At 39.9% G+C, this 26,952-nt stretch overlaps 1 protein-coding gene across 4 annotated transcripts in view; it reads right to left on the bottom strand.

Annotated features, from left to right (window-relative positions):
• Window positions 1-26,952, bottom strand: part of tbx15 (T-box transcription factor 15) — a 35,871-nt gene extending 8,919 nt beyond the window's left edge. The window contains exons 1-7 of one of the 4 annotated variants that reach the window (XM_046053092.1): window positions 26,849-26,952; window positions 26,652-26,774; window positions 19,047-19,254; window positions 15,878-15,979; window positions 8,185-8,356; window positions 2,711-2,878; window positions 2,407-2,471 (exon numbers count right to left, since the gene is read on the bottom strand). In XM_046053092.1, the coding sequence (XP_045909048.1) occupies window positions 2,407-2,471; window positions 2,711-2,878; window positions 8,185-8,356; window positions 15,878-15,979; window positions 19,047-19,138 (599 nt within the window). In that variant the 5' untranslated portion in view covers window positions 19,139-19,254; window positions 26,652-26,774; window positions 26,849-26,952. Of the gene's footprint in view, window positions 1-2,406; window positions 2,472-2,710; window positions 2,879-8,184; window positions 8,357-15,877; window positions 15,980-19,046; window positions 19,255-25,794; window positions 26,305-26,651; window positions 26,775-26,848 lie in introns of those variants that run through there. The other 3 variants (XM_046053093.1, XM_046053090.1, XM_046053091.1) reach the window with 3 other exon arrangements.

Here is a 26,952-nt window from a genome sequence, read left to right as displayed (position 1 = left end):
ATATATATGTATGTATGTATGTATGTATGTATGTATATATATATATATACACACATACATACATATATATACACACACACACACACACACACACACACACACACACACACACACAAATATTATTATTATTATACAAGACTTCCTACATAATTCGTGAAAAGAGTTTTCCAAAATTAAATTGCAATCAACAACACTTTATATCCATCAAAATAGTCCTCTTATTGAATGCATGTTTTTGTTGATTAAAAGTCTAATCTGAGCCACATGGGAGCCAGGCCCCCGTTTCCGGAGTGACTTACAGTATGTGACCAATTAAACTCCTAAATCACCATAGTTATGCAAAAGCAGCAGTATGAAGGTCAAGAGTCAGGGCCTTGGTTCTCTATCAATATTCATGAATGATCAAAGATAAAAAGCAGCTCCAAAGCATGAACTTTGCAACTCAGAAAGACTGAGAATTGTTTTTAAGGTGACAGAAGCTGATTTCTCACTTTGAATTCTGTGAGGCGCCTACTTGAATCTGATCATAACAAATCCCAACAGGGCTGAAGGGAAGGAATCACAAGCAGTACGTGAGGATAAATTAATTTTCTCTCTCTTTCTCTCTCTCTCTCTCTCTCTCTCTGGACAAATATCTCATTCTGTTATCTTTTCATCTGTAGCTTTTCTGCAATGAAATTCTAATGCCAGTTCATAAATCAAACACTCTATTGTTTGAAAAACGAAAAAAGATGTCTCAAATATCTGTGTGCCAATAATGCAGACCAGATGAGGGGGCTGCTTTCATGTGCACGGAGGGGTCTGGTGGTTCAGTACACCCCCTCCCCTTCCTTCGCTCCTCCACAAATGTTATATATGATAATTCAGAGACTGAGAGAAAGAGGGGCAAATCAAGAGAACAGAGAGGCAGAGAGGAAGGAAAGAAGGAAGAGGGAAAGGAAGACCAGTAAGGAAGAGACAGAGGGGGCTTGTCTTTACTACAAAAAACATATTTAATAATATCATTAGCTTTCTCAAAAGGTGTATGATGTTCAGCAACATGATTTATGATTCTACAGTGACAACAGCAGCGCTCTCTCTGGATAACTTCAACAGCGGACAGAGTGACGAAAGGGTCTGACCAGTCAGTTTGTGTGTATGTGCTGTTTGATGTCACATATTTTTGATGGTCACAGAAAACACCCTGTCGGTTTCTGTCTGCATGATGTGTGCGTGGGTGGTGTGTTGTCTGAAGTGTGTGTGTATGTTGCTTCCCGTCTTTGTGATGTTTGAGTTTGTGACAGGATGAGGAGGGCTAGGACTCGACATCCCTTTAAAGAATCCTATTTGAGATTGATGATTGATGCTGCATGACTCCCTGGCTTTACTGAGTTGTATGGTGTGTGAGAATGTGGAATAAAAAACCATGACTTCAGACAGAGTGTTAATAACCCTGTAAGGATTTGGTGATTTGCAGGTCAAAATATGTCTAGACGTCTGGGTTACATGTAACCATTGTTTCAACAGCATTTTAATGGCTATATTTCAGTCTGTAGCAGGTCCTAAATATGTGATTAAATGATTTTCTTTTATAGTTTTGTGAAGTGAAAAAAAAAAAAAAAAAAACTAAATAGAACCACTTCTAACCAAAATCTAAGATCCATTAACAGCTCACTGTAGATGTTGCTGACACAGAAAAACTTATATTGTACAGTACAAATTTAACAGAACATCATGTGAAAAGTTGATTAATAATGTTTTTACATTTAAGATAAAAGGTGGATATATACTTGGTTGTTGGGGGCATAGCAATCGCATGCATAGTGGCATCATATCAGAGCTGACCTGCACATCATCAAAAATGTAACTACAAGTTGGGGCAACAGTAGCTACAGAGATCAGATCTCTGATAGGTCAACATGGGCTGCTTTTTTCTCCTACAAGTCTCTGATGCTTGAAGATCCTCTGCTGGTTACGATCATCATAATATTTAAAAATGTAAACAGGATTACTTTGGGGTATATTATTAGAGCATGGCAAGGGTTGGTCCTTGTGATGTGGTGGTAAAACAGGTGAAAGCTGACACAAATCGGATGAATTAATTCTTCAACATTTTCATCCATGAACAATTTATTTGCATTTTGAGCATTTTCATACACATGAGATGAAACTGAAACTGATAAATAAAGAGAGAGGTCATCACATCTACCAATGACTGTGAGTGCAGCAGATCTGAAGGTTCCTCCACAACAGACAAAGCAGCTGTGTTTTTATATGGAGCAACATATGGTACTAAGTGCTATCTACAGAGAATCATTTCCATCTTAAAGGTCACACAGAGCCACACTGTGGGGTAACATGAAACACACAGTAACAGGTTGTATTGTGCGGCTGCTCAGTCAGTAAACAGATGCTGTGATAAATTACCTGTTTCTGCCAGAGTCCCGGAATCCTTTGGCGAAAGGGTTGCGGTCAATCTTTAGCCTGGTGATCTGCAGACAAGAGGAACATGGTAATTTGTGATGAGCTTTTTTTCACAGCATTTCTGTGCTATTTCACAGTATATTATTATAAGTATTGCCAATTAGCTACATGATCCAAATGGTTAGTTTTAGGAAGTAGAAAGTGGTAGAAATGGTTGCATTCTGGAAATCTGTGGCGATTTTACATTCATTCTTGAGATTGCAAGATCACAAATTTGTGCAGCAAATGATTAAGGTGAGCAGCATACCTGTTGGTTCTGGTAGGCCGTGACGGTGGTGAAGACTGTCTCAGGGAAGCTGAAGGTCTTTACTCCCTCCCCGCTCGGCACTGGTTTGTTGGGAGACAATTCACTGCTGAAGTCCTTCCTGATGACATGAACACGAGGCTGATACTTGTGCATGGAGTGCAGGATGACCTGAAAATATGAAAGGAAAGAAGGTGAAGTGCATCTACTATTATCTCAATCACAGAGGTGGTATGATGTCCAAAGAAAGTTGAATTAACTCCAAATTAATGGAGCAGGTTTCCTGACTTTGTGAGGACATTTGGAAAATAAGCAAATTTAGGATGGAAATCTTCCAAACAGAGAACATTTTGCCATCTTTTATCGCTTTGAAGTTGTAGTTACTGCACGCAAAATAAAGCATCCCATTCTCTATTTTTATGAATCCGTTTATGCTTGTAAAACATACAATTAAAAACATGGAAAGATTTGAATATTTCTTTAATGGCACAGTGACAAGTTACATCACACAAAGATCTCCAACTTCTGAAAGTTGGATCAGGTTTCGATGACGGTTCCACATGTAGTTGTAATGGATCAGGGGCTAGGAAGTGAATTTGGTGATTGAAGGCCCTCATAAGTTTAGTGATATATCAATCTGTATGTGCATGCGTGATGTGAGCCTCTAAAAGTTCCAGTTCAAGATAAAACGCAAAAGTCTTAGCTTTCAGTTCTCTTCTCTCCAAACACATACATGCAAGTCCTTTGTAACATCAATTAGCTTTATCGGGGGCTACATGACATTAAGCGGAAACCAAGTTCACACTGCAATGAAGCTCACAGGAGGGCGGAGGATTAGTTCACAGTGGAGAGGAGGCGTCAGACGATGCTGGCCCCTACCTCGCCTCAGGGCCTCGGCCTGCTCTTGATTAATATGAGAGTGAGAAAACCTACCCAGAGCCAAACACCCCCGATCCCCCTACCACCAAACTCTGCTACAACAGAGGGGGTCATTTCAAATCAAGGCTCTGAGGGGAACTCCTCTAAGTATTAGAAACACTACATTTAACGTTGGTTTTGTGGTGTTTTGGCACACTCTGCTCAGAGATCACTTGTCGATCAGACTGTGTGGGCGGCGATGTGGTGTCTTTTTCCTTTAGAAATAAAATAGACACACACACACTCACACACACACACACACACACACACACACACAACTGCCTTATGGCCCAGACGAGTCTTGCTTCTAGTCCCCAGTCGGCCTGAGGTGATGTAAAGTCAAAGCAGATCACACATCGACATGCTGAACTCAAAACAAACGACTCAGAGGGCAGCCAGAGGACATCAGATGAAAGTTGTTCACACTCAAATACAATTAGGCTAAATATGTGATGTTTTCATTTTCATGGTAGGTAATGACGTTCTTTTAATCCCCTTTGAAAATAATGTGGACATTCACACCCGAGAGACACCAACACATTCCACGTGTAACAGATGTGTTGAGTATCTCCATAAAGTATAATCAAATGTTGTTTATAAAGCACATTTTACACGACAATGTGGCCCCAATTAATTGTCAAACATGCCTGAAAAACCTTTCACCAGAAAAATTGAGTGATCAAAGCAATAAATCCCCCAAACTGTGATTTAACTCGTTAAATTAGTGTAATAATATTTCACCTGTGAAATTACATCCTGTTACAGCCAAGAACAATGAGGATTTTCACTTAAGGTCACCAGTAGTGACAGTACTGACAGTACATGCTGTGGAAGAACTTGCATCTGAAAGGCCAGATTCACTACATTAAAATTAAAACAGGCAAATGTTTAAAGCAGAGATGTACAAATGTCTTTAGTGGAGGTTAAAACAGTCACACACAACAGCATCACACATTGCAATGCACTGGATCATTAACAACAAAGCAGCTATGAAACAAAAGAGAAGCGAGAGAAAAAAAAATATTTTGGCCAGTCCAGCCTGCTTCAGCTTTTTATTAGGTTTTCCCATAGACTAGCGAGGAAAGACAGGAAATAGACGACAGGCAAGAGTGACAGCATGAGGCGGATCTGAACCCACGACGACGAAGCCTGAGGCTAACGAGTCCAGCCAGGCAATGAGGCGTCCCAGTGACAAAAAACAATTTAAAGCGCTGTTAGCCTACAGCATGATATCCTCTCTGTGACATCAAGCTGCTTGATTGTTTTTCAGTTGATGTACAGAAGAGAACAAAGTATTGAAGCAAATGTTGCCTAAAGCAAAAAAAAAGTAACCTTTTTCAGCTGCTTTTCAACTTTAAATTTCAAACCAGTTTGTAGTGTCAGTGCCACACTGGTGAAAGGAGTATTAAGATCCAATCCAATTTCAGATTGGGAAAACACTCTATTACATGAATCCTGAACTTTACTGAAGTACAGAATTATCATCAGTATCAAGTATTCAACTTTTTTAAGTTTCCTTCTGGACTGTAATGGAGAAGAAGTATGAAGTGGAGAGTAAATGGAAATACTTTAAGGCACTAAAAAAAACATTTTTTCCCCAAGCCGACCTTTACTCTTGATGGTGTGGTCCTACATGAACATAACAATTATCCGCCAAAGTTAGAAGAGTGAGTTTTCACACACTTGACAGATTTCTGTTTTGGGGGTTTGTCTGTGCTCTCCACACTGGTTTGAAGGGGGCAGGGCTCAGATTTAAATACGGGATGTCACGTGCTTTCATGCACGAATCAAGATTTTATAATTTACATTTATTCATTTAGCTGACGCTTCTATCCAAAGCAACTTAAAATTGCTATACATGTCAGAGGTTGCACGCCTCTGTAGCAACTAGGGGTTAAGTGTCTTGCTCAGAGGACACATTGGTGTCTCACAGTGGATTTGAACCTGGGTCTCTCACACCAAAGGCATATGTCCTATCCACTGCGTCATCACCACCCAACCTAAAGATGCTTTTTCTAACTGTACATTGGATTCATCAGTCTGGATGTGCCGTCTGAGACATAATAAATACTGTTTTTTTTCTCACCGTCTCTGCTTCTGTTGTGCACTCTGACGTCTGATGATTCATGACATGTACAGTGTCTGTTTCTGATGAGGCAGACATTTCATGACACCACAAGTCAGGAGGATGAGCAAGAAGTGGTGAGGTTTCCCACACAGGAAGTTCCAAAATTAATTTCTTCTAAACACCCTCCAGGGAAACAAAACCCTTAAAGTGAGCAGCAGGAGACAAAAGACAACCTCCCCTCACTCTTGAGAGGGAGTACTGCATGTGAGTCCTCGCCCCCTAACACCCATATGTTATTACATTTGTCACCACTGAGCTGATGTGATCATCTGCAGTGCTGTGACAGAGCAGGAAACTGCCAGCCCTACGCAGCTCATTATGCTAAACTGGATACCGCCATTTTGTCAAAGCACTGGAAAGGTTGCTACAACTTTTCTAATCATCGCATCACCTGGCATCTCAGCACTAATCACAAGCTCTCAGAAGAAATTGATTTGTAGCAGCTCATCATGCTCTTTTCAACAGTGTGTCAGACCGCAGCAATCAAAGCAGCCTCCTCTAAAATAGCTTGACAGTAGCCTCTTTGACAGGAGGCATTTTGCCATCTTCCACTGTTTCAACATTCAGATTATGTGATTAAAAAAAACAGAGCAGATCATCTCCTGTTTGCACCAAGCCATTAAAAGCAGATGGTGTTCCTACAGACCTGAGACACTCGTGGATTTTCTATTAATTCAATCTGCTTTAATTTCCACAAAAGCCTTAATGAAACTGGAATTGTTACTCTCAGTAGATATACACATTTCGCAGAAAATGTTGTGTAAAGGGAGCTTTGAGTTATGAGGTTAGACTTCACTCAAAATTGCCATTTCTCTGTTTTTTATGATCTTTAAAATGCTATACTTTGCACAAGTTGATTGTTATTTTTAGTAAGGGCCATTTGGTCACATTGGCATCTCGAACCCGGGTCTCTCACACCAAAGGCATGTGTCTTATCCACTGCACCATCACCACCCCACGCTTTACAGCCACTCAAGTGACTTTACAGGGGGTTTATCAGAGCTTTTAACTGTAGGTATTGCAAAACTGCTACACAAATGTTTGTTATTGGACAGTTTTGTCATCTTTATTTAATATTTAGCTGATTATTTTCTTAACTTTCCTTGCAGGTTTAAGCTAATAACCCAAACCTAACAGTTTTTTTCTACTCAAGTTTGCCCCTTTCCCATGAAACCCATTTCTTCCTATAGAGAAGTATAAAGTGCAAATTAGGGACTGACTTTAGCTTGCTGCCCACTTGCTGATTATACATAAGGAAGGCAGTAAATCAAACAAATTGTTGAATATTTCACCTATGAAACCCACATTACACTTTTAGAGCAGCCAAGAAGAATAAGGGGCTTACTTTAGCTCACCACCTCTGTTACTGACTGGCTTCAAGCAAGGCAATAAATCAGGCAGATTGTGGTCAGACTCAAATTTTTGCTCAGTGGTGTGGCTGCTGGAGTGTACTACAAATCAAATTCAATCATTAAGTGCCTTTATTGAAACCATTTCATTACAAAATGCCTTACAGAGCCATGAGGAAATGAATATTATATATTAAAACAAGGGCATGGGTTCAAATCCCAGACCTCTAATATCTCCCCACGCTAATCCTCAAACCTACTAATATTCAGTCTAGGTGGACCATCCTCAAACCGAAATGGTCTGAGTGTGGGAGGGCAGTATGTGGCAGAGCAGGCTGTTATGTATTGCAGAAAATCAATTCTGAACAAGTCTCATGGCTCCGTGAGTCATGATGTCCATGAAGTGCGTTGTCAACTTTCCATTCAAGCAAACGCATCAAAAACATTTCTATCCAAAAACTGCCTCATAGCTCCAAAAACGCGTTCATTTCCAGCACCATGGAGTGGCATAAAGCACAAAAAATTAAACTAATGAATCACAGCTTGAACTTTTAGTGTTTCAGCTGAAATCGCTATCATCTTTGTTGTACAAGCATAAAATACTGACATCTGATTGGCTTGTCAATCCAGGGGTTTTAACATTATAAAATAAAACCCCACAATCACAATTAAAACAAAATATTATGTATTATGTATAATGTAGTTTAATATTTCACAAAACATGAAATATTAAACTACATTGTATACACCATCATTTAGTTATTAAGCCTTGCAATCATTTAGAGTGCAACACAAAAGTCACCTAACATATAGAGTAACCCAATACTTTGTTCAGTCACAAGTCAAGTCATTTATGAAGTAGTATGTAATTTATCGCTTTTGTTTCCCTGTCATGGGAAGTATTAGTACATTTCTCATTAATAAAGATGTCTTTCAGAATGCTCTAAACATCTAAATATGGTCTTTAGTCACATACAGACACAACGATGCCATAGCAAAATGTTTCTTAAAATGTTCATGGCTGCAGCATGTACAAGCATTCAGCAGCAAAGTTCTGAACATAAAGAGAAAAGTTCCCTTACGTGTCCCTGGTCATCAAGCTCGTTGTTGGTGAGCTTGAGCTTGTCGAAACTGACCACCTGCCTCATCCAGGTGTCTCCTGAGGCCAGAGAATCCGGGTGGATGTATGCCCGTGGAGGCACAGGGGAGTCTGCGTTTCCTGCCACCATCCACTTGGAGCTGTGGTACACATACCTAGAAGACAAGACAGGGAAAGTAAATAAAGTTTTTACAGTTAATATTATCTACTTTATTAATGACATAGATGCACCATGAACGAATAAGGAAGGAGAAAAGATTGGGAATATTTCATGCTTCAAATACAAACTTGTAAAATTGTACAACACATATTTGGTTACTTTTGGTAACAGGTACAGTTGGGGGATTTTCTGAGTTGTGTAATTTGTTTTGGTTAATGTTGGGGTGAAATGGTTTTATGGAGGTCATGATTTTGCTTAATTCCGTGTTAAAAAGAATGTGTTATATCATATGAATTATGGAAGATCAGCCTCAACTGCATTGCAATCTTCAGCATTCCTAATATGTTGGAGAAGAACTATGTGCTGTCCTCTGCCTTATCACACGGGTTTCTTATGCTAACCATGTTTTTATTCCAAAGACGTTTAGAGCAATCTCCAGGACTAGTATTCCCTCATCTCATAGCTATTTTGAAAACTCATTTGAGTCTCTGAGGTTACTTCAGGGTTGAATCGTTTATTATAAAGGCTGTTTGGAGTTCGAAAAGGCTGGAGCGCCTCTGCTTTTTTCACTCCACTGAAAAACAAACTCCAAACACTCTGCCACGTTGCCACAACAGCGGCTTTTTAAAACTCATCTGTTGTTTCTTCATTGCGCTTGAAATTTCTAACAAGAGCAACATAAAAAATTCCATATGCAGTCACACGCTCTGCTGCATAGCTTCAATTAAGCCCAGCCATAATATTTGATGATGTTGTGTGTGAGTTTGGGTACGTCGGGGCGTCCCACCCTTTAAACAGCAGGGAGGGAGGGAGGGACATACAGAGAGAGAAACTTTCACCCTCCTTTTTAGCCACTAGTCAAGACTGTATGCACTATTTAAAAAGGGGACAAAAGAGAAGAGAAAGTGGAGCAAGATAAAGAAAGTCAGCCAGTCATCACTAGAGATAAAGGACAGAAAGGTAAAAGAAAGGTAGAATGGGAGAAGAAGAGGAGAGAGGGAAACACAGAATGGGAGAGCGAGGTTGAGAATAAGTGGAGGAGAGCGAGTGTGAAGCACAGCTGTTTGCCTTTAGTTCTGGCCCTGCGCTGAGTTGAAAGTGTTTTATCTGCAGCGTCCCTGCCAAAGTCATCACTCACTCCAGAAACATGGACAAAACTCTCATTTGGTCCTTTTGTTATTGCCTCGAAGGGCTGCACCACCCCGTTACACACACACACACACACACACAGTATAATTACATTCAAATGCAAGCAAAATAAACATCCTCAGCCTCTCTGCCACAAAAAACACAACCTACACAAATACATACACATATTTAAAAAGCATCAAGGGCATTTTTAGGGATGTTGGAAGGAAAGCCAGCTTTATGTAACTGTGAACAGCTTAGTATGTTTCTAACATTGCACTGATAAGAACAAATGTTTTTTATCAGACCATTTTACAGAAAATGGTCTTCTAGTGGTCTTCAAGCCAATTCAAGGTAAGACACATAAGTAGTCAGGGCTCATGTCCACACTTTGTAATCATTTGCCAGGTCTGGCTTAAATTGCTGTGGGTTGGTATAAACATTAGTTTTAGCCTGACAAGACACAAAAGGACATGAGAGCACATGCTCAATTAATCATCTGAAATTAAACAAATTACCAAAACAAGGTCAGCTTTGTTGAGTTGGAGATGGTGTCATTTTAAGAGTACACTGTACAGTGCATTTTGGAAATGCATGAATTATCATTACCATTTTGAATCATCACAGACAGATGTACTGCACAATTGTAATTTTTGCTTCTATAAAAATAAAACATATTGCATTGTGGGACTTGCATTGTGTCGTTCATCTTCAGCCAATTTCGCTATTCACCTCTTTGTTCATATTTGTGTCCTCTTTATGTGATTTGTTGCCACAGAAACGAGAAACAACTCTTGTGCAGAGATGTTTTGAATGTTGGACTAGTTAAAACCCAATTGATTTATTTAATCTGAGGTTTTCTTAAGTGGTTTGGACTACAACAAACTTTAGACTGCATCTGCAAATGGTCTGTGTTAACAACTGAATGTCTAATGTAACCACACAACCAAAAGCTTTTACTGCTATTTCTCCCTTGTGTTGTCCTGTGTCCTGTTTGTTATACAATATACAATGTAGTCATCACAGGAATCCAGTTTTCACCAGACCTCCGTGATTGAGCTGGATGTTTCTGCCAGGTTTGTAACAATCACATGGTGAGATGCCTTAAAAAAACATTTAGATTTTTAATCTCACCAGCACAATTATTTTATTTATGTTAATGTATTGTATATTATTGTTTTGTTGCGCAAATAACAACTTAAACTAAACTCAACCTTGTGACACGACTTATATTAGTACATAAATATTCAGTAATGCGGGCATTATTAGGAGAAGTCTTATTCCTTGAATTTTATCTGGAGGTGTAAGTGTTCCCTTTTTTGTGTCTGGTAAGACATGCTGGCTGTTGCTGCTCATGCTGAGTGTATTTTAAATAACCTGGAAATGAGAAACACACACTTCCTCTGTTTCAGGAAAGAGCTAACACACAGCAAGTGTTAAATTTTTAGGTGCTGGCTAGGTAAGTCAAGGCAAGTCAATTTTATGTATATAACCCAATATCACAAATTTGCCTCAGATGGTTTAACAACATATAAAGCATACGACACCCTCTGTCTTTAGAATCTGGATTTGGATAAGTAAAAACTCCCCCACATAAAACCTGTAATGGGGGAACCAAAAGTCATGTTACTAAAGTTAAATGCGCATTTATTAATTTGAAAATGTCTTTACTTATTGTTAAATAGTGAAATATGGGGCAATAAACAACAAAAATGAACACTTAACTACCTGTTCCATGTTTTTACTATATCTAATACCAAGCACACACCTCCACACACAGTTCTGACTTTTGACCTTATCAAACACACACACACACACACACACACACACACACACAGGGTGCCAGGCGTTTCTGTAATTTCCTGTTTGGAGTGCTGTTTAGAGTTACGCTCGGCGTAGCAGGGAAAGTGTTAAGGAATGAGGAAACTTTAGCCCCAAACAGGACTGGAAATCTGATTAGCCCCCCCCCCCCCGCTTTCATCTTCCATAAATCTGCCATCTGGCACCGGCACGATCAATAAAGACTGGACTTTATGTGACACTCTTACTGGACAGATGGGGGGGGGGGGGGTGGGGGGGATTCCTTTCCCTTCTCAGCCAATACCAAACCACACAGCTGACAAAACTGAGCTGCAATGCATGCTCCAATTCTTTCTTTCTTTCTCTCTCGCACATACACATAATTACATCCAGTGGGATAAACACACGTGCATGTAAAGACATAAAACACACACATAGAAGGACACACACCAACAGGTTGTCAATGCATGTGTGAGTGTGTATGTGGGTGTGTGCATTCTCAGCTCATCACACATCTACTTCAACACAGGCGCATAAAAACACACACATTTACACACTTGTCAAACCCAGGCTGTGTATTGGGTTACTGTACTGACAGAGTAAATATTGCTATTGAATTACCATTTAGGGTTGACTGCGTTTGTAAGAGAAGACCAACAGCTTTGTGTGAGCATGTGTTTCTTGAATACTTATGCTTATGAGGACCAAATGTCCTCACACAAAGATAGATGAATGATAAAATTTTGACAGTCCTCACTTCTACAGAGAGCCAGTTTCAGACTATGATTACTGTTTATAGGATCAAGGTTAGAATAAGGTTAGGATCAAGTTGGTTTAAGGTTTAGGTTTAAGATCAGGGTTGCAATAGCAATTGGATTCAATGATTGCCCTCACTTAACAGGAACAACATTGTGGCAAATATTTCAAAGTGACAGTATTGTGCCAGTTTTCATATTGGTCTGTTTAAAATTATGAGTTCATTGGATTAAGGTTAGAATGAACATTAGGTTTACATTAGAGAATTGACATTTTGCTATTCCTCATATCTACACAGAGCCAGTTTCAAATTAGATCCTAGATTTAGGATAAGGTTAGGGCAAAACTGATTTAGGGCTAACAGGACGGGTTTAAAATCTGAGTTAGGTCAGGGTTACTCGAGTTAAGGTTGACTGTATTATATTCAGTGACTGTCCTCACAGTTATAGTATAGCAACACACATGCCCGTGTACGTGTTTGTGTTTTTTTTGTTATCACTTTAGAATATGCTTTTTATTTTATTATTATTCTGTGTGCATGTTATTCTATTTCTGAACTTCTGGGGACTAAATGTCCTCACAAAGAAAATTCATTCAATTTGATGTAACTTCAGTCCTCACTTCTACATAGGGTCAGTTCAAGTTTATTGGATTATGGTTAGAAGTAACGCATAACTTGCCATTGAATAAGTGTTTTTAGATGTGTTTGTAAGCGGGTACCTGGAAGTGTGTGTATGTGTGTGTGTGTGTGTGTGTGTGTGTGTGTGAAAGCAGAACCGCAACATGCTCTGACATACACTTTAAGGAATGGGGTATGATTGAGGAGCTCGAAGCAAAGTGAATGTCCACATAAAAGAACTGTAATATATGGCGATTTAATGAGCGCGGTACCAATGAGACGTTCCTAAAGAGGGGCAGGGAGCCCAAGTAAAGTAAGTCGATTCCAATAAAGACTGTGTTTCCAGACCCCAAACTCCCCAGGGCTGTGAGACACACCAGTGACAGCTCCCAGCTCAGTTTGCAAAGGCCTGTGGTAAATTCCCCAGCCAGGAAGAAAATCCTATTTAATTTTACAAGATCTTCTGGCCCCTAAAAATCCTCCATGGTGTCTTGGTTCGTTGGTGGGAGAGTGGGGTAGAGGCGGCAGGGCAGAACGTCTGCTATGCTCTGGTGGAAAACTTTACATTAATAAACGATATGAAAGAGGGGATACAGGAGGCTCAGCTCAACTCAAATATACACAAGTCACTTTACTTATACTCATGTGTTTTCATGCAGACTTTAATTTCTTTTTTAACAATCCTGTTTTTGTAAGGGAAAAGAGCCTTTTCTCTGTTTCCTTCTGGGATGACAGGGTTTTGTTTTACCAAGGGAAAGGGGATGCATCTGTGGCATGCTCACCCTTTAATCAAATATTCTCTCTCGCATAGCAATGCATGAAAACAAAACTAACTCCCTGTAAACATGTTTTATGTTATTGAACTTTCAGCTTTAAAATATGCTCACCAGCTGCCAAGAAAGACCACGTAGGCCTTCTCTTTCAAAAAACACTTCTGATTCACTTGATACACTACTGAGAACTTGTTACACAGCTGTGTTCAGGGACGTGTTTCTATGTTACTGCTCATAAGGTGAATTATCTTCTGGATTTTTAGGATTTTTAAGTGTTTTATGCATAGTTTGTTAGGTCCAGCATCACTGAGCACCATTGTTGGATATTTATTTGAAATTTCAGGCATTAGTTAATATTTAAATTAATTCTCCATTCAAAGGTCTCGTGTATGACGGAGTTGGAATACCTTTAAAGAACTGTTAACACGTTCTCACAAATAAAAAAACTATGGTAGACAAATCAAAGTATTTTTCACAAAAAAAAAAAAAAAGAATGGAAAGGTTTTGACTTATTAATTAAAAATAAACATGGTGTGTATTTCAAATCATTCATGATGTAAAATATAGGCTAGTGTTTAGCTACATCACAGATATAAAGAAATATCTGAAGAAATTTTCCATGTACTAAACTAGTTGCAAAATTTAGGAGTGATGACAGGTTTCAGTTCTGTATTTTAAATGTTGATAATGAGATGAAACATTAAATATGAGATAAGTCATAGCAATGAGCCAACCTGTTGCAGTGCGTGACATTACGGTGAACAAGGGCACTGCTGTTTATTTTGAATAAAACCCACATAAACTGTCCTGGTGACTTAAATACTCAATCGAGCACAAAATATCCTTTACTCCACAGCTGAAACTAGTTCCCAACAAATGCATTATTTATCCCTGCTTGAGTAATGTTTGCAAAAAACTACAGCACACAGCTGAGCCTTTTTTTAAATATTTTGGGCTGCACCTGGATGTCTGCATAAGGGTTGTCTGGACACTTGCAGACTTGGACAAATTACCAAATTTTCCTTTGCAGTATTGGAAACCATGAACTGGCCTCAGCTCAGCAAAATCTCTGAATAAAGGATAATTGGAATTTGAACCATCAGTTCTAAATATCAACACAAAAGACTATCTACTAGTAGCTTTAACACAAAAACTGCAGCGTCAGCTTTTAGAAGCCCTAACAAACTCTATTTTAAATACACTGATGCAGGCTTTGGGTCTATTTGCCACATTATCACTTCATCACACACAGTAACAGCTTGTTTCTGCATCAGCATCTATAAAACCAGACGCAACCACTGAATACACAGGTAAACTTCACACATTTCTCTCACCGTGTTCATCTTACTTCCTCATTTCTGTCATAATAGCTGAAAAGATTATATTGAGCCATAAAAGTAACCCTATAAAACTTCCACAGTCAACTGACACAGCAGTAGGTTTACGTGCAGCATCGCAAGTTTTCTTTCCATCTCGACCTCGTTTTTTCCCCATTTCCGTCATTAGACCTGAATGTTGAGAGTTATCCTATTTGCAGGCAGCCTCTAAAGCTGCTGCTCGGCCAGTGGGAAGATGAATACATTTCAATCTCCTGTCTCTGGCTCTGACTTCAGGGACTAGTGCTGTGGGCCAGGATATCAGTCTTATTGCATATCCAGAGAGATCCATCATATACAAGCCTTCCTCCAGCACATGCACACTTTAATCACTTTCACTTCACTTTACTGATGCAAAGGATGGGAGCTACATCTTTAACTACAATTTTTCTGTTGCCAAGAAGAAGACAGGAACACCTCTCGTAGCAGTTTTGAGAAATCTGAAAAATGAAAAAGGCTGCAATATCTTCCAAATCCTGTTACGTACGACTCTTACATGAGAAATGGCATGAGGATGAGAACATTCCAAAAATGTTTATGCTCGGCCAACATTTGAGAATCGTCCAGGAAAATACAGATTTGTGTCCAGCTGTAGCAGAAGTGGGGGCTTTCTCATGCATATGCACATGCAGATATGACTGTGCATGTGAATATTATGTACAGCTGTGCATTTAAAATGAGTTCTAAAGACTGTTGTACAGACTGAAGTAGCCAAAAGCTGTCCTTTTGCGCTGGTGTGCAACATCTGTAAATTTGACATTCTTTCATTATAAATACAATTACTCAGCATTTTCTCTGCAGTTACCATTCTTGTCATGGCTGAAAAGTATCTGAAACAGCATTTAGACCATCATGGGACATTAAACTCCCCACTGAAACCCAAAAGAATGAAATCATTTTGGTTTAACAACTCAGGGATGCTTTTCTGCATTTGGAAGGGAAGTAAAATGGCAAGGAGCATAATTAAAATGTGCAAAGACAATTAAATGAAATGTCAGGTTTTACACTGTTTTGTCCTCAGAACCTTTGTTCTGGATGACTCTGACTAGCTGTGAGAAAGGTACCTGTATCTCTTGTTGTCCACAGGCACAATGTCCATGGCAATGTAATACTGCTGATGAGGGTCCAGACCTGCTATCTTTACTCGCATGGCAGGAAACATCCTCCTGAAGGGGAAAAAGCAACACAAAGTGACACTCATTTCTGTGTCTTTCTTCTATTATGTAAATTAGCCTAAGTAGTATTATTAAGAATATCTGAAACAATAATGCCAAATTAACCGCATTTAAACCATCAGAGGACACTGAAACCAGACTGAATAACTTTGATATCAGAAGCTATATGATGACATTTAGATGTATAGAAACTCTGATATGTAATCTTTGCATTTAATTACTTTCGAAAATAAAAAAAATAAAAATAAAAAACACAAGAGACTGTTTCATCATCATTACTACTGAATTAACTAGTAAATGACAAAACTGTGACTGTCTTCATCACTGAATACACTTGAAAAAAAAATAAAAATTTAATATCGGCTGCATTTTTTTCTATTTGAAGAGAAATCTGTATTTGTTCTGTCAGTCTTTAATTACTGAAATCAGGAGGTGTCCTGGTCAGCCTCCAAAAACAACTGATGTCAACACAGTAACAGTTGAGTGACTTTACGAAAAGCGAGCAGACACAGTTCATTAAAAAGGGGCCCTACTAAGGAAATAAAAATATAATGTAGAAATATAATAAACAATGGGCATTTAATTCTGTGTCAGTGGTTATTTTTACCTGCATTTTTAAAGATTCTCACTTTCTTCAGCAGGTGGTTTCATGCCACCTAATTGACTCCTTCAGCTCAAGAATTACTCAAATCCATCCAATCATGGCAGTTTGCTGCTTATTAAGTGGAAGGTCTCCTCTCAATCAGAGGAGATGCAGCTTTTGGCCATCAAAGTTCAGTATTTTATAGTCTCCAGATTTAATAAAATTATATAAATCATAATTATTTCAAAACCCTTTAAGAACATCATTATCCTGTCATTACTCTGACTCCACGATATATATATATATATATATATATATATATATATACACACACACACACACACACACACACATATATAACAACGTTAATTTTCTCTTTTCCTAGCTGGAATCATCTTTCCAGACACTACCAAGCTCATTTTTGTCCTCTGAGCTGCTTCTTTAATTTTCATCATTTCGGTGGAGGGAAATGCTTCTATTGTCATGTCACTGTGACCTCTGACCTTTGCACTACATGAATTTAGAGATAATTCTATGGTCATTGTTCTTATTTAGAACAGTAGGCTACTTTAAAAATAGTCAAACTGAATATGTTATTTATAAATATGCTACATAAATGTATTTTTACCCTTGAAATATTTTTTTTTTAAGCTGTGGCCTAAGGCTTGAGACTGTGAACATCATGACAAGTAAAGTCTAAAAACGACAAAATGCGAGGTGAAGAGGGAGACATTTCAACTTAATACCTCGTTTTGCACTTCAAACGAGGAATTTTTCCCCATTTCATTTAAAGGTTGTAAATCCGGGCATGCCTAATGAGAAAAGAGGGCTGTTTTTTGCTTCCCTTCTCTTCTGGATTTATGGGCATATTATGAGTGGGCCGTGAAACGGACACGGCGACGGTCGTGTCGGGCCTCTGCTTCAGCGCAAAGTGATTGTTGCTCTATTTATGAGCTGATTACCAATTTAAACCCAATTCATAAAAACAGCCAAGTGTAGTCTACAGCAAACGACTAGAGAGCGGCATTCAGAACAGAGAGGAAGAGCTGAAGAACCAACTTTGAGGCTGCGCAGAATAAATTGGCCAAATTCAATTGGTTTCAAAATATACTACCACAACCATTTTAAACATTGTACTATACAAGTAAAACAGTCCTGTTAAACAGAAAATTATACAATTAAAATAAGTTTGTCTGCTGGTCTGAAAAAGGTCTTAGCTAAATAAACCCTACATTGATAAGAATGACTGGCTGATAAAGCCTATTAGAGCACATTTGCAAGAGCAAAATGTTCCACACATAAGTCGTGGTTTTGGACCGCAAGTGGAACTGAACCGTTTTAAGGCAGGAAATCTATTGAATAAAAACATAAAAAATAAAACTTATCAAGTGCTTTAACTTTCCTTGTTGTTAACTACAGAGTAAACACGGAGGAGATAATTAATTCAGTGCTTTTGTCATGAAAATATCACAGTCTTGAAAATGTTCCAGCACTCTGCTATAATCAAGAAACATTTGATCTAATAAACATTTTTCGTATACAAGCAAACTTTTGTTGGAAATATAAAGACTTCTCACCTCACTGACAGCTTGTATTCATTTAAGAACCAAAAAAAACCTGTAAAGACTCGACACATAATAAAGCTCTGCAGTACAGTTGAAACAATATGAGGCCTAATGTCTGTCATGCCGATGGATGTGAACAATCGAAATGTTAGTGGAAATGTGGGTCGCTCCGGGAATGGAGAGCGAGCAGACTGCGGGTAAAGGACCTTCCCGCGGAACTTGCGGGAAGGTCCTTTACCCGCAGTCTGCTCGCAATCCGTGCGCTCCCTCTGCGCTTGCTCTGGGTTTGGACTGTTGGCCCGAGAGAGCCAGAAAAACCTGAACAATGTTAGAGACCGATTAATTAGAACCAGCTCTCCTTATTTTCCAACATCAGGGATAACCTGCCGCGTCACAAGGGCCTGAACACAACAGTGCGGCCTGCATGTGCAACACATTAACACCCTCCAAACAGAGCTCAGCGGCGTGTGTGTGTGTGTGTGTGTTCAGCTATAGCAGAACTGCGTGTTTCTTAAAAATGTGTGTGTGTGTGTGTTCAGCTATAGCAGAACTGCGTGTTTCTTAAAAATGACGCAGTTCTGTGTGCTTGCGGGTCGATGCGTCTGCAGATTTTACGTCTGCGCATATGAGAAATCTGTGTCTACCCGACTTGACTCTGACTCAATCTGACCTCATGAAAATAAAATAAAATAAAAACGCATAATGGAAATGATAAGGAACTCATTTGGTTTGTTGTCCTCCCCAAATAATGAAAAAAAAAAAACATATTTGCGCCGAAAAGTTGCAAATCGCCTTTTCCGCACTGTTGGCGCACAGTAATGCGCCATGAGTCCGCCGCAGAGCTGCACGTAGACCTTTTGGGCTATTTCCAGCGGCTGTGAGTGCCTGTGCGTATATGTGTCCGGTCTACCTGCCCGCCTTGGTGATGATCATCTCCGTGCCGATGTCATGGAAGCGCTTCCACAGGTCTGCGCACTGCAGCTCCACCTGGATCTCTTCCATGGAGGCCGGGGGCGATGGTTCACAGGGACCGGGGGCCAGGTCGTCAGGTGAACCGAAGGAGCAGGACGTCCTTTCGGCCAGACCTTCTCCGTCCGAGCCGGGACTTGCCTCCGAGTCTGAGGGGGAAATGAGGAATATGATGAAAAGGCAACGCTGAAACAGTGGAATTAATATGCTTAGGCTTTATGCAGGAAACTTGGCTCTGTGAGCAGTACAGCTTCTCTCCGCTGACTCCAAATCACCTGCCGTCTGCAGCTTGGAGAGAAGCGGCAGAGTTTGGCTGGCTGGCTCAACCATTCATGGAGTTCTGGGTTGATGTCAAAAGCAGAATAAATGCTGCGTAAAGCCTTTGAAATGCAATGCAGACAATATTAAATTTTAAATTGGGCCACACAATGAAGAATTCCGATGGGAATCGTTGAGCTAATGAAGTTTCCCCTCAAGTGCTCCTTCTGGACCAAGTTTTAACAGACTGACCATTCAGAGTCATCAACAATGTTAGAGCAGATAAAACGTTCCCACCATCCTGAAATGAATCCAGACCTACAGGAAAGGTTTCCATCGGTCTGAGCCTCCAACCCCCAGACACCAACCAGGATGACCTCAGCCTCCTTTACATTTGCCTTATTCGCTTCAGCACAACTGCCCAGGCTAGTAAGGCTAGACTATGCTATTAAGGTGGACAAAATAACAAGAACACCTGAAAATCCCAAAACCCTGCCTGACCTTAGAGATATAATGTTAAGTTTCCAGTATCAAAATGCATCAGAAGATTTTCTTTTCTTTTTGTCCACCATATACATTATTTAATCTCAAAAACTCTAAACTGAATATTTCTTCAAAGTGACACAGGAAATTACAAATTATACCAGAAATCCAAGCTGCTTTTAGCCAATGAATACTAACACTTTTAAACATTAAAATCCACTTATGAGAAATGCAGAATTTCTCAACAAAGAATTATTCAACTTTTCAATGTTACTTAATATTTGTGATTTTATTTAAAAATATATATATATAATGGCAAACTTTTTTGGATTAAATATCAATGGGCATTATAGTTTTTCCAGCTGGGATGTCAAATCTTAATGCGCAACACCTCAAAACTGCACTTTGCCCAGATAAAACTCATAAGATCACCACATGCCATCTCTTCTTCCACTTTTCTCAGAAATAGTTTACAGCTAAATATCCTTCACCCCACTCCAACACCAACCAAAAAATAAAAAGAATCTAATAATGTATTATTTATTGGGGGCCCTGACATGAGAAGGTTGACTTGGCAGACTAAGGGCACACAAATATGGTTATGCAAATGCAGAGCTGCTGAGAGACTGGACAGCGTCCCAGGCGAAACCGCTACAGCACAGGCCCAGCCAACCCCACTGGAAACAAGAGCACGGAGAGGAGAGGTGGAGATAGGAAGAGCAGAGGGAGGAAGGGAAGAGGAGAGAAGGGGGGGGGGGCTGTAATGACCACAGAGACAGACTTTCCATCATCTTCTTGGGAGATCCTTCGAGTGCCACTGCAGCCAGTGAGGACTGTCACACATGATCACTCTCCCCTTCTTCTCCTTTTAACTGTTCACACACGCAGATACTCAGTTGGCCAGTCAGTCAGCTGCCCCCTCAATCTCTATAAAAACACTTATTACACATACTGCTAGTGTTAAAGGAAGAGGACAGGACGGATGGCTCAAACCCAACAAAAAGGAAAAACAACTATAAGCCTGCGCTGTGGTAATGTAATCCAATAAGATTAGTTCTTGCAAACAGAAGGCATTTAATTTGAGTATCTGTTAGTGGGAGAACAGGGATGTCTGACTGTCCGGGGGATTTTGACAAATAATTTAAATACTGTTGGCACTATTATATTACTGTGTATATACAGAATATATGAAAACAGTGGTGGACTAATATTGCAACCCTGTTTTGGACATTTGTTTCTATATTCCTACATTTTACAGAATATTAGATTGTTCTATTGTCAATCTGAATAATACTTTCTGCTGCCCTGACAAGGCAACAAGGCCCATGTTGTCTTTATCTACAAGCTGCTTTGCATAGACTCCCAACAAAGTCTTTCTGTTGTAAACTGGACTGCTGTATAAAATCAGGCATTCTACAAATATAAACAACAATAAAACATCTCCCTTTTTAAAACCCATTTAAATTGTGAATAATTTTTAATTTAAAGGCCTAAAATAAGTCTCCTCTACCTGAATTAGGCAATGAATCTTAAATAATGTCATAGTCCAAGACCATCGATTTTAGGTCTTATACAGTAATTCTGTACACTAAAAGAAATTTCTGGTATCAAATCTGAAATCTGTTTGAATTTGTGCAACAAACGTTGCTTCAAAAGCCACATTGAGCAGCATGATATCTACTACAGGTATCTAAAACTGATGTTAGTGTGTGAACGGAGGTATTCAGAGGAAAGAGACGCATTCTAGAGAGCAAAAGCAGCCGGACTAAATAAGATAATTTGGCAGCAACGCCTCTGAGATGCATAGGAGGGAAACACCGGGAGCCTGTAGACTCTGTCTGTACTCCCTGTCATCAGGCTGAAGGACCTGTCCTCCGCCACTCATTAGCCAGCCACACACACACACACACACACACACACTATATACAGACTCAGGGCTTGTATCTTGCCTTTAAGGCCTCTCCATTGGTTCATGCCAGGCCTCATTAAAACAAGGCTAACATTCAGTAGAACACTAATTCGTCTGAATTTAATCAAATCTTCTGCACAGCAAATTGTTTTCTGTGTCACAGTTCCCATGTAGTCACTCTCGTACTATAGCTTCAGACAGCTGGAGAAAGGCTGAAGTTTGCTGAACGAATGAACTTATACACATAACACACACATTAAATGAAAATATTACAAAAAGAGGAACTGTTTTTAATTAAGTCAATAGGAGGTTTTTAATCCGAACGCAGATACAAATGTTTGCTGCTTTGGTGGTATACCTTTGATGGAGAGTGTGTTGAATGATGTTGAAGCAGCATTTTTAAACTGGGAGCTGCCGATAGATATGCGAATCATCTTCATCATTAGTCTGACATGCAGTTGTAATTGTTTTTATTGCAGTGGTTGGAAAATTCTACACCTGATTTAGAACATTTTCTTTTTAGATGTTTAACCTTGTAAACCTAGTTGTGTTTCCATCTTTCCAAGCATTTTGTAAAGCCAGGCATTGTTGTTCCATGGAAAACCTACCTAACTTTATTTTACCTCATAAAGTTTCCAAACATACCCAATAAGTCAGGCTGAAATTTGGGAAACTTGGGGGGGGGGAAAGAAATAAAAAAAAAAGATCCCATATCAATCTGCAGTGTTCCAATTTGATGTTGTGGTGCAGCAATAAAAAAGTATCTAGTCTTGGATTTGAATTTGTGTAAGCACCACACACACTTAATGAAGCATTACAAGCAGATACAGAACATGCAGTATACAGTAGGTGATATGTTATACAGCGTACTTTATGGGGAAATTCAAGGGGGGCATCAAATGTTTAAGAGGTTAACATATTAGAGAAGGAAGTCCTGCTCTAATACTTATACTTTTTCTTTCACACATGCTTTGGCAATGTAAACATGTGTTTTCCACACCAAAAAAGCATTTACAGTGAATTGGTCCTTTATAAGGGTTGATGTAGCTATTTGATGAAGTTGCAGCAGGTTTCTGAAATGGACAGTAGCAATGTGTTAACCATGAAATTACCAAGTAACACAATCCACACAGTGAGAGCACCTGTTTTCTCACTGGTTGAGACTGAGAAAGCCGTAAAAACTTAAATCCGGCTCATATACACATCTCTTTTGCCAGCCTGCATGCTTACACTAAAAAAATGACTCTTTAGACAAACAGAATGGAAGGATTTGCATTTATGATTTTAGTATTAGTATATTAGTACAGTAAACTTGATATATTTCAATTAACAGATTCTTAGCAAGACATCGGCCAGCTGTTTGTAGTGAATTAGTTCTAATCTGTGCAAAATCGAGAAGTGTCGCCTTGTAAATCACATGGTTTGGGGCAGGCCTTTGATAAATGGCATTAAATATTAAGTTATACTAGATTATCTCAACTTGTTAATTATTGTTAAAAGGGTACGTATTATGGAGATGTGGTTGTAGTAGTTTTGTGAGGTCTAACACTACTACTTTTTCTGTGAACTGAACTGCTCAGCTCGCACAGGCAGACTGTTAAATGCGAGCCGGGTTCAGATCCTGAGGGTTTCTCAGTCCTGCCCTTGTCTTTGAGACTAATAAACGTGTTATACGACCAACCGGCTTCCAGCCTCGCCTGGAGTTAAGTAAAAATAAAATCACTCCGTTAAGGATTCCTCTAGACCACATAATCTGACCACAGAGACTCGCTGTTCTCGGTCACCGCCGCCCGATGCGCCAAAGCGGAGGCTTTAGGACCCAAGCAGGACCCGCTGAACCTGCCAGGAAGTCGCCTGCTAATGAGTGAGGGGGGGGGGGGGGGGGGGGGGGGGGAACCGGGAACTAGGTAATTCATTCAGCCACAAATCTTAAAACTCCCAGGGACAAAACCTGAGAGAAGATGAACAGAAACTTCTTTGCCCAACTGAACCAAAGATCATTAAAAAAACACTGACTACAGGGTTATTTAATGAGGTATAGGCTTTCGTTTTTGTTGATTATCTTTGCCCTTTTAAAACACACAACAACAACACAACAAGTTGTTCGCCGTTGGTAGCATTGTAATCAGCGTTAAGGTTCACTTCCCTCATTTAACAATACAGAAGACAGTTCTACACCAGCACCAACAACAACCTTCCATGGGAGTGTTCCCTCATCAAAACATCCTCCTGGTGACTTCTCTTTTGCCACTTTTTAAAGTTCAATCACTTTTTAATCACTGGCAATTTCAGACCAGAGAAGAACCGTGCGTAAAGGCGCTGCGCCCCGGAGGTCGGACTGCGGCAGGACTCAGCTTCGGCCTGAGACCGTCTGAGGAGCACGTAGAGGTGAGCTTCCTTCATTCCTGCACATATTTAATGAGCTGTGATGTACATAAAATCATTTGTATATTTCAATCTAAATTAAAGACTCAATAATTAAGAACGGGCCACATTTGGATCCATATTATTCTCGAAGATCCGTTTCACCAACTGTAAAATGTTGCAAGAAGAGGAATACACACAGAGGAATTTTCAAATAAATTACATGTTTAGCTGTGGCTCTAACAGGCCGTGCAGCTCTGCCAGCAGGTTTATCACTTTTTATCAGTTCATCTCTAAACACTGAAATCCAGTTTAAAATGAAAGAGCTAGCAGCCAGAATAATATTACACCTGTAATTAAATAATTCACAAAAATGGAATAATACATCAGCTCATGTGCTAAAAGTTAAATTAACATTTAAGTGTATGCAAATAAGCAGTGAATTTAAAAAAACAAAACATAAAATGTAATTGTTTTACATAACATTTGTAGCCTACATGTTGCACAAATTGCCCATTTTCAAAATTGCAAAATTATGTAAACAACTAAACATTACCACTTTTTATCTTGATGTCCACCATTGGTCATTTCTACAACAGTTCAATACAATTTCTCTTAATCGCTCGTTGCTTCTCTTATACATTTTATTTAGTTTTGGTTTTTTTTATCTTATGTGATGATTGTTGTTTTTTTTTTGACACACGCCATGCATTTTCACCATGCAGTGGTTTGAAAGTTTTTACTATAGGCCTACATCTTTAAACTGATCACATTTTTTATGAATGATCAAATCTTTATTTTACTTCATTCATATAATTTTTTACTTCTCTGAGGCCTTCATACCTGGAAAATATCTGTTGTTCTGCGTGTTGCGCAAGACGGACGCTTTTATTGCAAAGCGAATTGCAGTTCTGCACCAGGGGGTTATTTAGCAGCAGACGATATAATTCAAAATGTCTGAAATGTGTTTCCCTTTGAGAATGAAACGCATTACATTACTTTATTTCGTGCCAGTTCAGCTTCCTGCAACAAGCCGAGGCCTCCCTGCGGGCCTGCAGCCAAGCTCAGGCTGAAAGCAAATAGCGTCCAAACAGCAACACAACTTTATGCTTCGACTGCTTTTTTATTTCTTATGTCACATATATCTTACAGGGGAATCCACCAGTCCGGAGTCAAAACCTGGACTAACCCTAACCCGCCATGTCAAGAGATACTTCTATCTATCACAAAACCTTTTGTTGAATCCCAATTTATTTTTAGAGTTATTTTGATAGTTTGATTTGTTATTGATGCAAATAATCTACTTTAAGGAATTTTCTTGATGTATATTCTGCGTCATGTTCCTGACAGTAGACCAGCATGAATGACTTTCTCTACGGGCCTGCACTCATCAGGTTTATGAGCTGCGTCTACAACAGCAACATGTTTCTTCTTTGTATAACAGCGCTACAGCAGAGCGGAATCATTAAGCAGAATCTCGGTTAACTCGGTTTAAAGAAAGAAACTCCACATTCACTTAGAGACCGTGGAGCTTACAGCTACATGCCCTGTCGTGGGTTGGGTCACTGAAAGTGGAGCCATCTTTTGACTCGGGACTTGTCGGTTTGCTTTGCGCTGCAGGGAAATATCAGAGATCCGGACATTTGAACGGTGTGGTGCATGTCTGCGCACTGACCCGGGTCCATATCCAGACAGTGCGCCGGATCCTCTCCGTCCGTGGCGAGGCTCTCCATGGACAACTCCAGCTCCTTCTCCTCCCAGCCCCGAAGCTTCCTCTTCTTGTTGGAGCCGATCAGGGCTTCCACGGAAAAAGCGTGGGCTCTAGAGCTCAGAGCTGCGGCAGATCGCCTCCTCTCACTCATTTCTCTCAAATCCACCCGACGGGGGGGACGAGGCGAAAAACCCACTCCGTCCGTCCAACACAATGAAGCAAAACAATTTTTTAAAAATGCACACGTCAGTGTTTACAGCGGGACGCAAACTCACCAAATGTCCAAAGTAATCCCAACTGTGACTAGAAACGCCACCTCAAACTTTTAAAGGCAGACTGTGCCATCCTGGCTGCGCATGAGGTCAAGTCCGGGAGGATTGATAGTTTTGATGCGGTCTGCCGCTTTGCGCGTCTCTCTGTCCTTCCACTCCGCGTCTTTCTTTTTCTCTTTCTGTCCCCCTAACTTCTCGCTGATTGATACTCACTTCTGGAGGAGCTTTTTTCCAGGCGCATGGGGGCGGCCCTCTTGCTCCCTGTCAAACCCGCGCATCCAATGAGAAGTTAGGAAAGACACGGAGGCAAAATGTTTCGTCCAATGGCAGCGAGGGAGACGCGCGTCCTGGAAGCGGAGCCTTCATTGGGAGTGCAGCAGCCAAATGAACTGACCCCACAATGTATCATATGGAAAAATACCTTAGCTCATTATCTTTTCCCCCCTCATTATACCCATTACTGCTTTACAGGCAGATTTCCCTGAAAACAGAATAATAAAATAATAGAATAGTGTCAGTTTGCGTTAAATTAGCTATGTATTTATTTACCTCACCAGTTCTAATGTCTCCTTTCTTTGACACTCAGATCCTGCAGCTCCACTTTACTTCTCCTCTGAAGGTTGATCATCCTTTGAGACTGTCAGCCAAGGCCGAATCGAGACCGTCACCTCACTGCGAACACCCCAAAATCAATAAAATATTTGTATTTTCACCAAGTGTGTTTGAGCCCCTGATTCCTTCATTACCAGGGATTGTAGAAAAGTCAAATTACAGCTTCATCGTGTCACCGGACAGCTGAGGAGTCAGTGCAGAGCTCCAGCAGGACAGGTGGGCTGATCTCAGGGCTGCG

Source organism: Micropterus dolomieu, linkage group LG07 (genome assembly GCF_021292245.1).
Source record: "Micropterus dolomieu isolate WLL.071019.BEF.003 ecotype Adirondacks linkage group LG07, ASM2129224v1, whole genome shotgun sequence".
NCBI classification, from domain to species: domain Eukaryota; kingdom Metazoa; phylum Chordata; class Actinopteri; order Centrarchiformes; family Centrarchidae; genus Micropterus; species Micropterus dolomieu.
The sequence above is the reverse complement of the archived record's forward strand: the minus strand, read 5'-3'. Positions and strand labels throughout refer to the sequence as shown.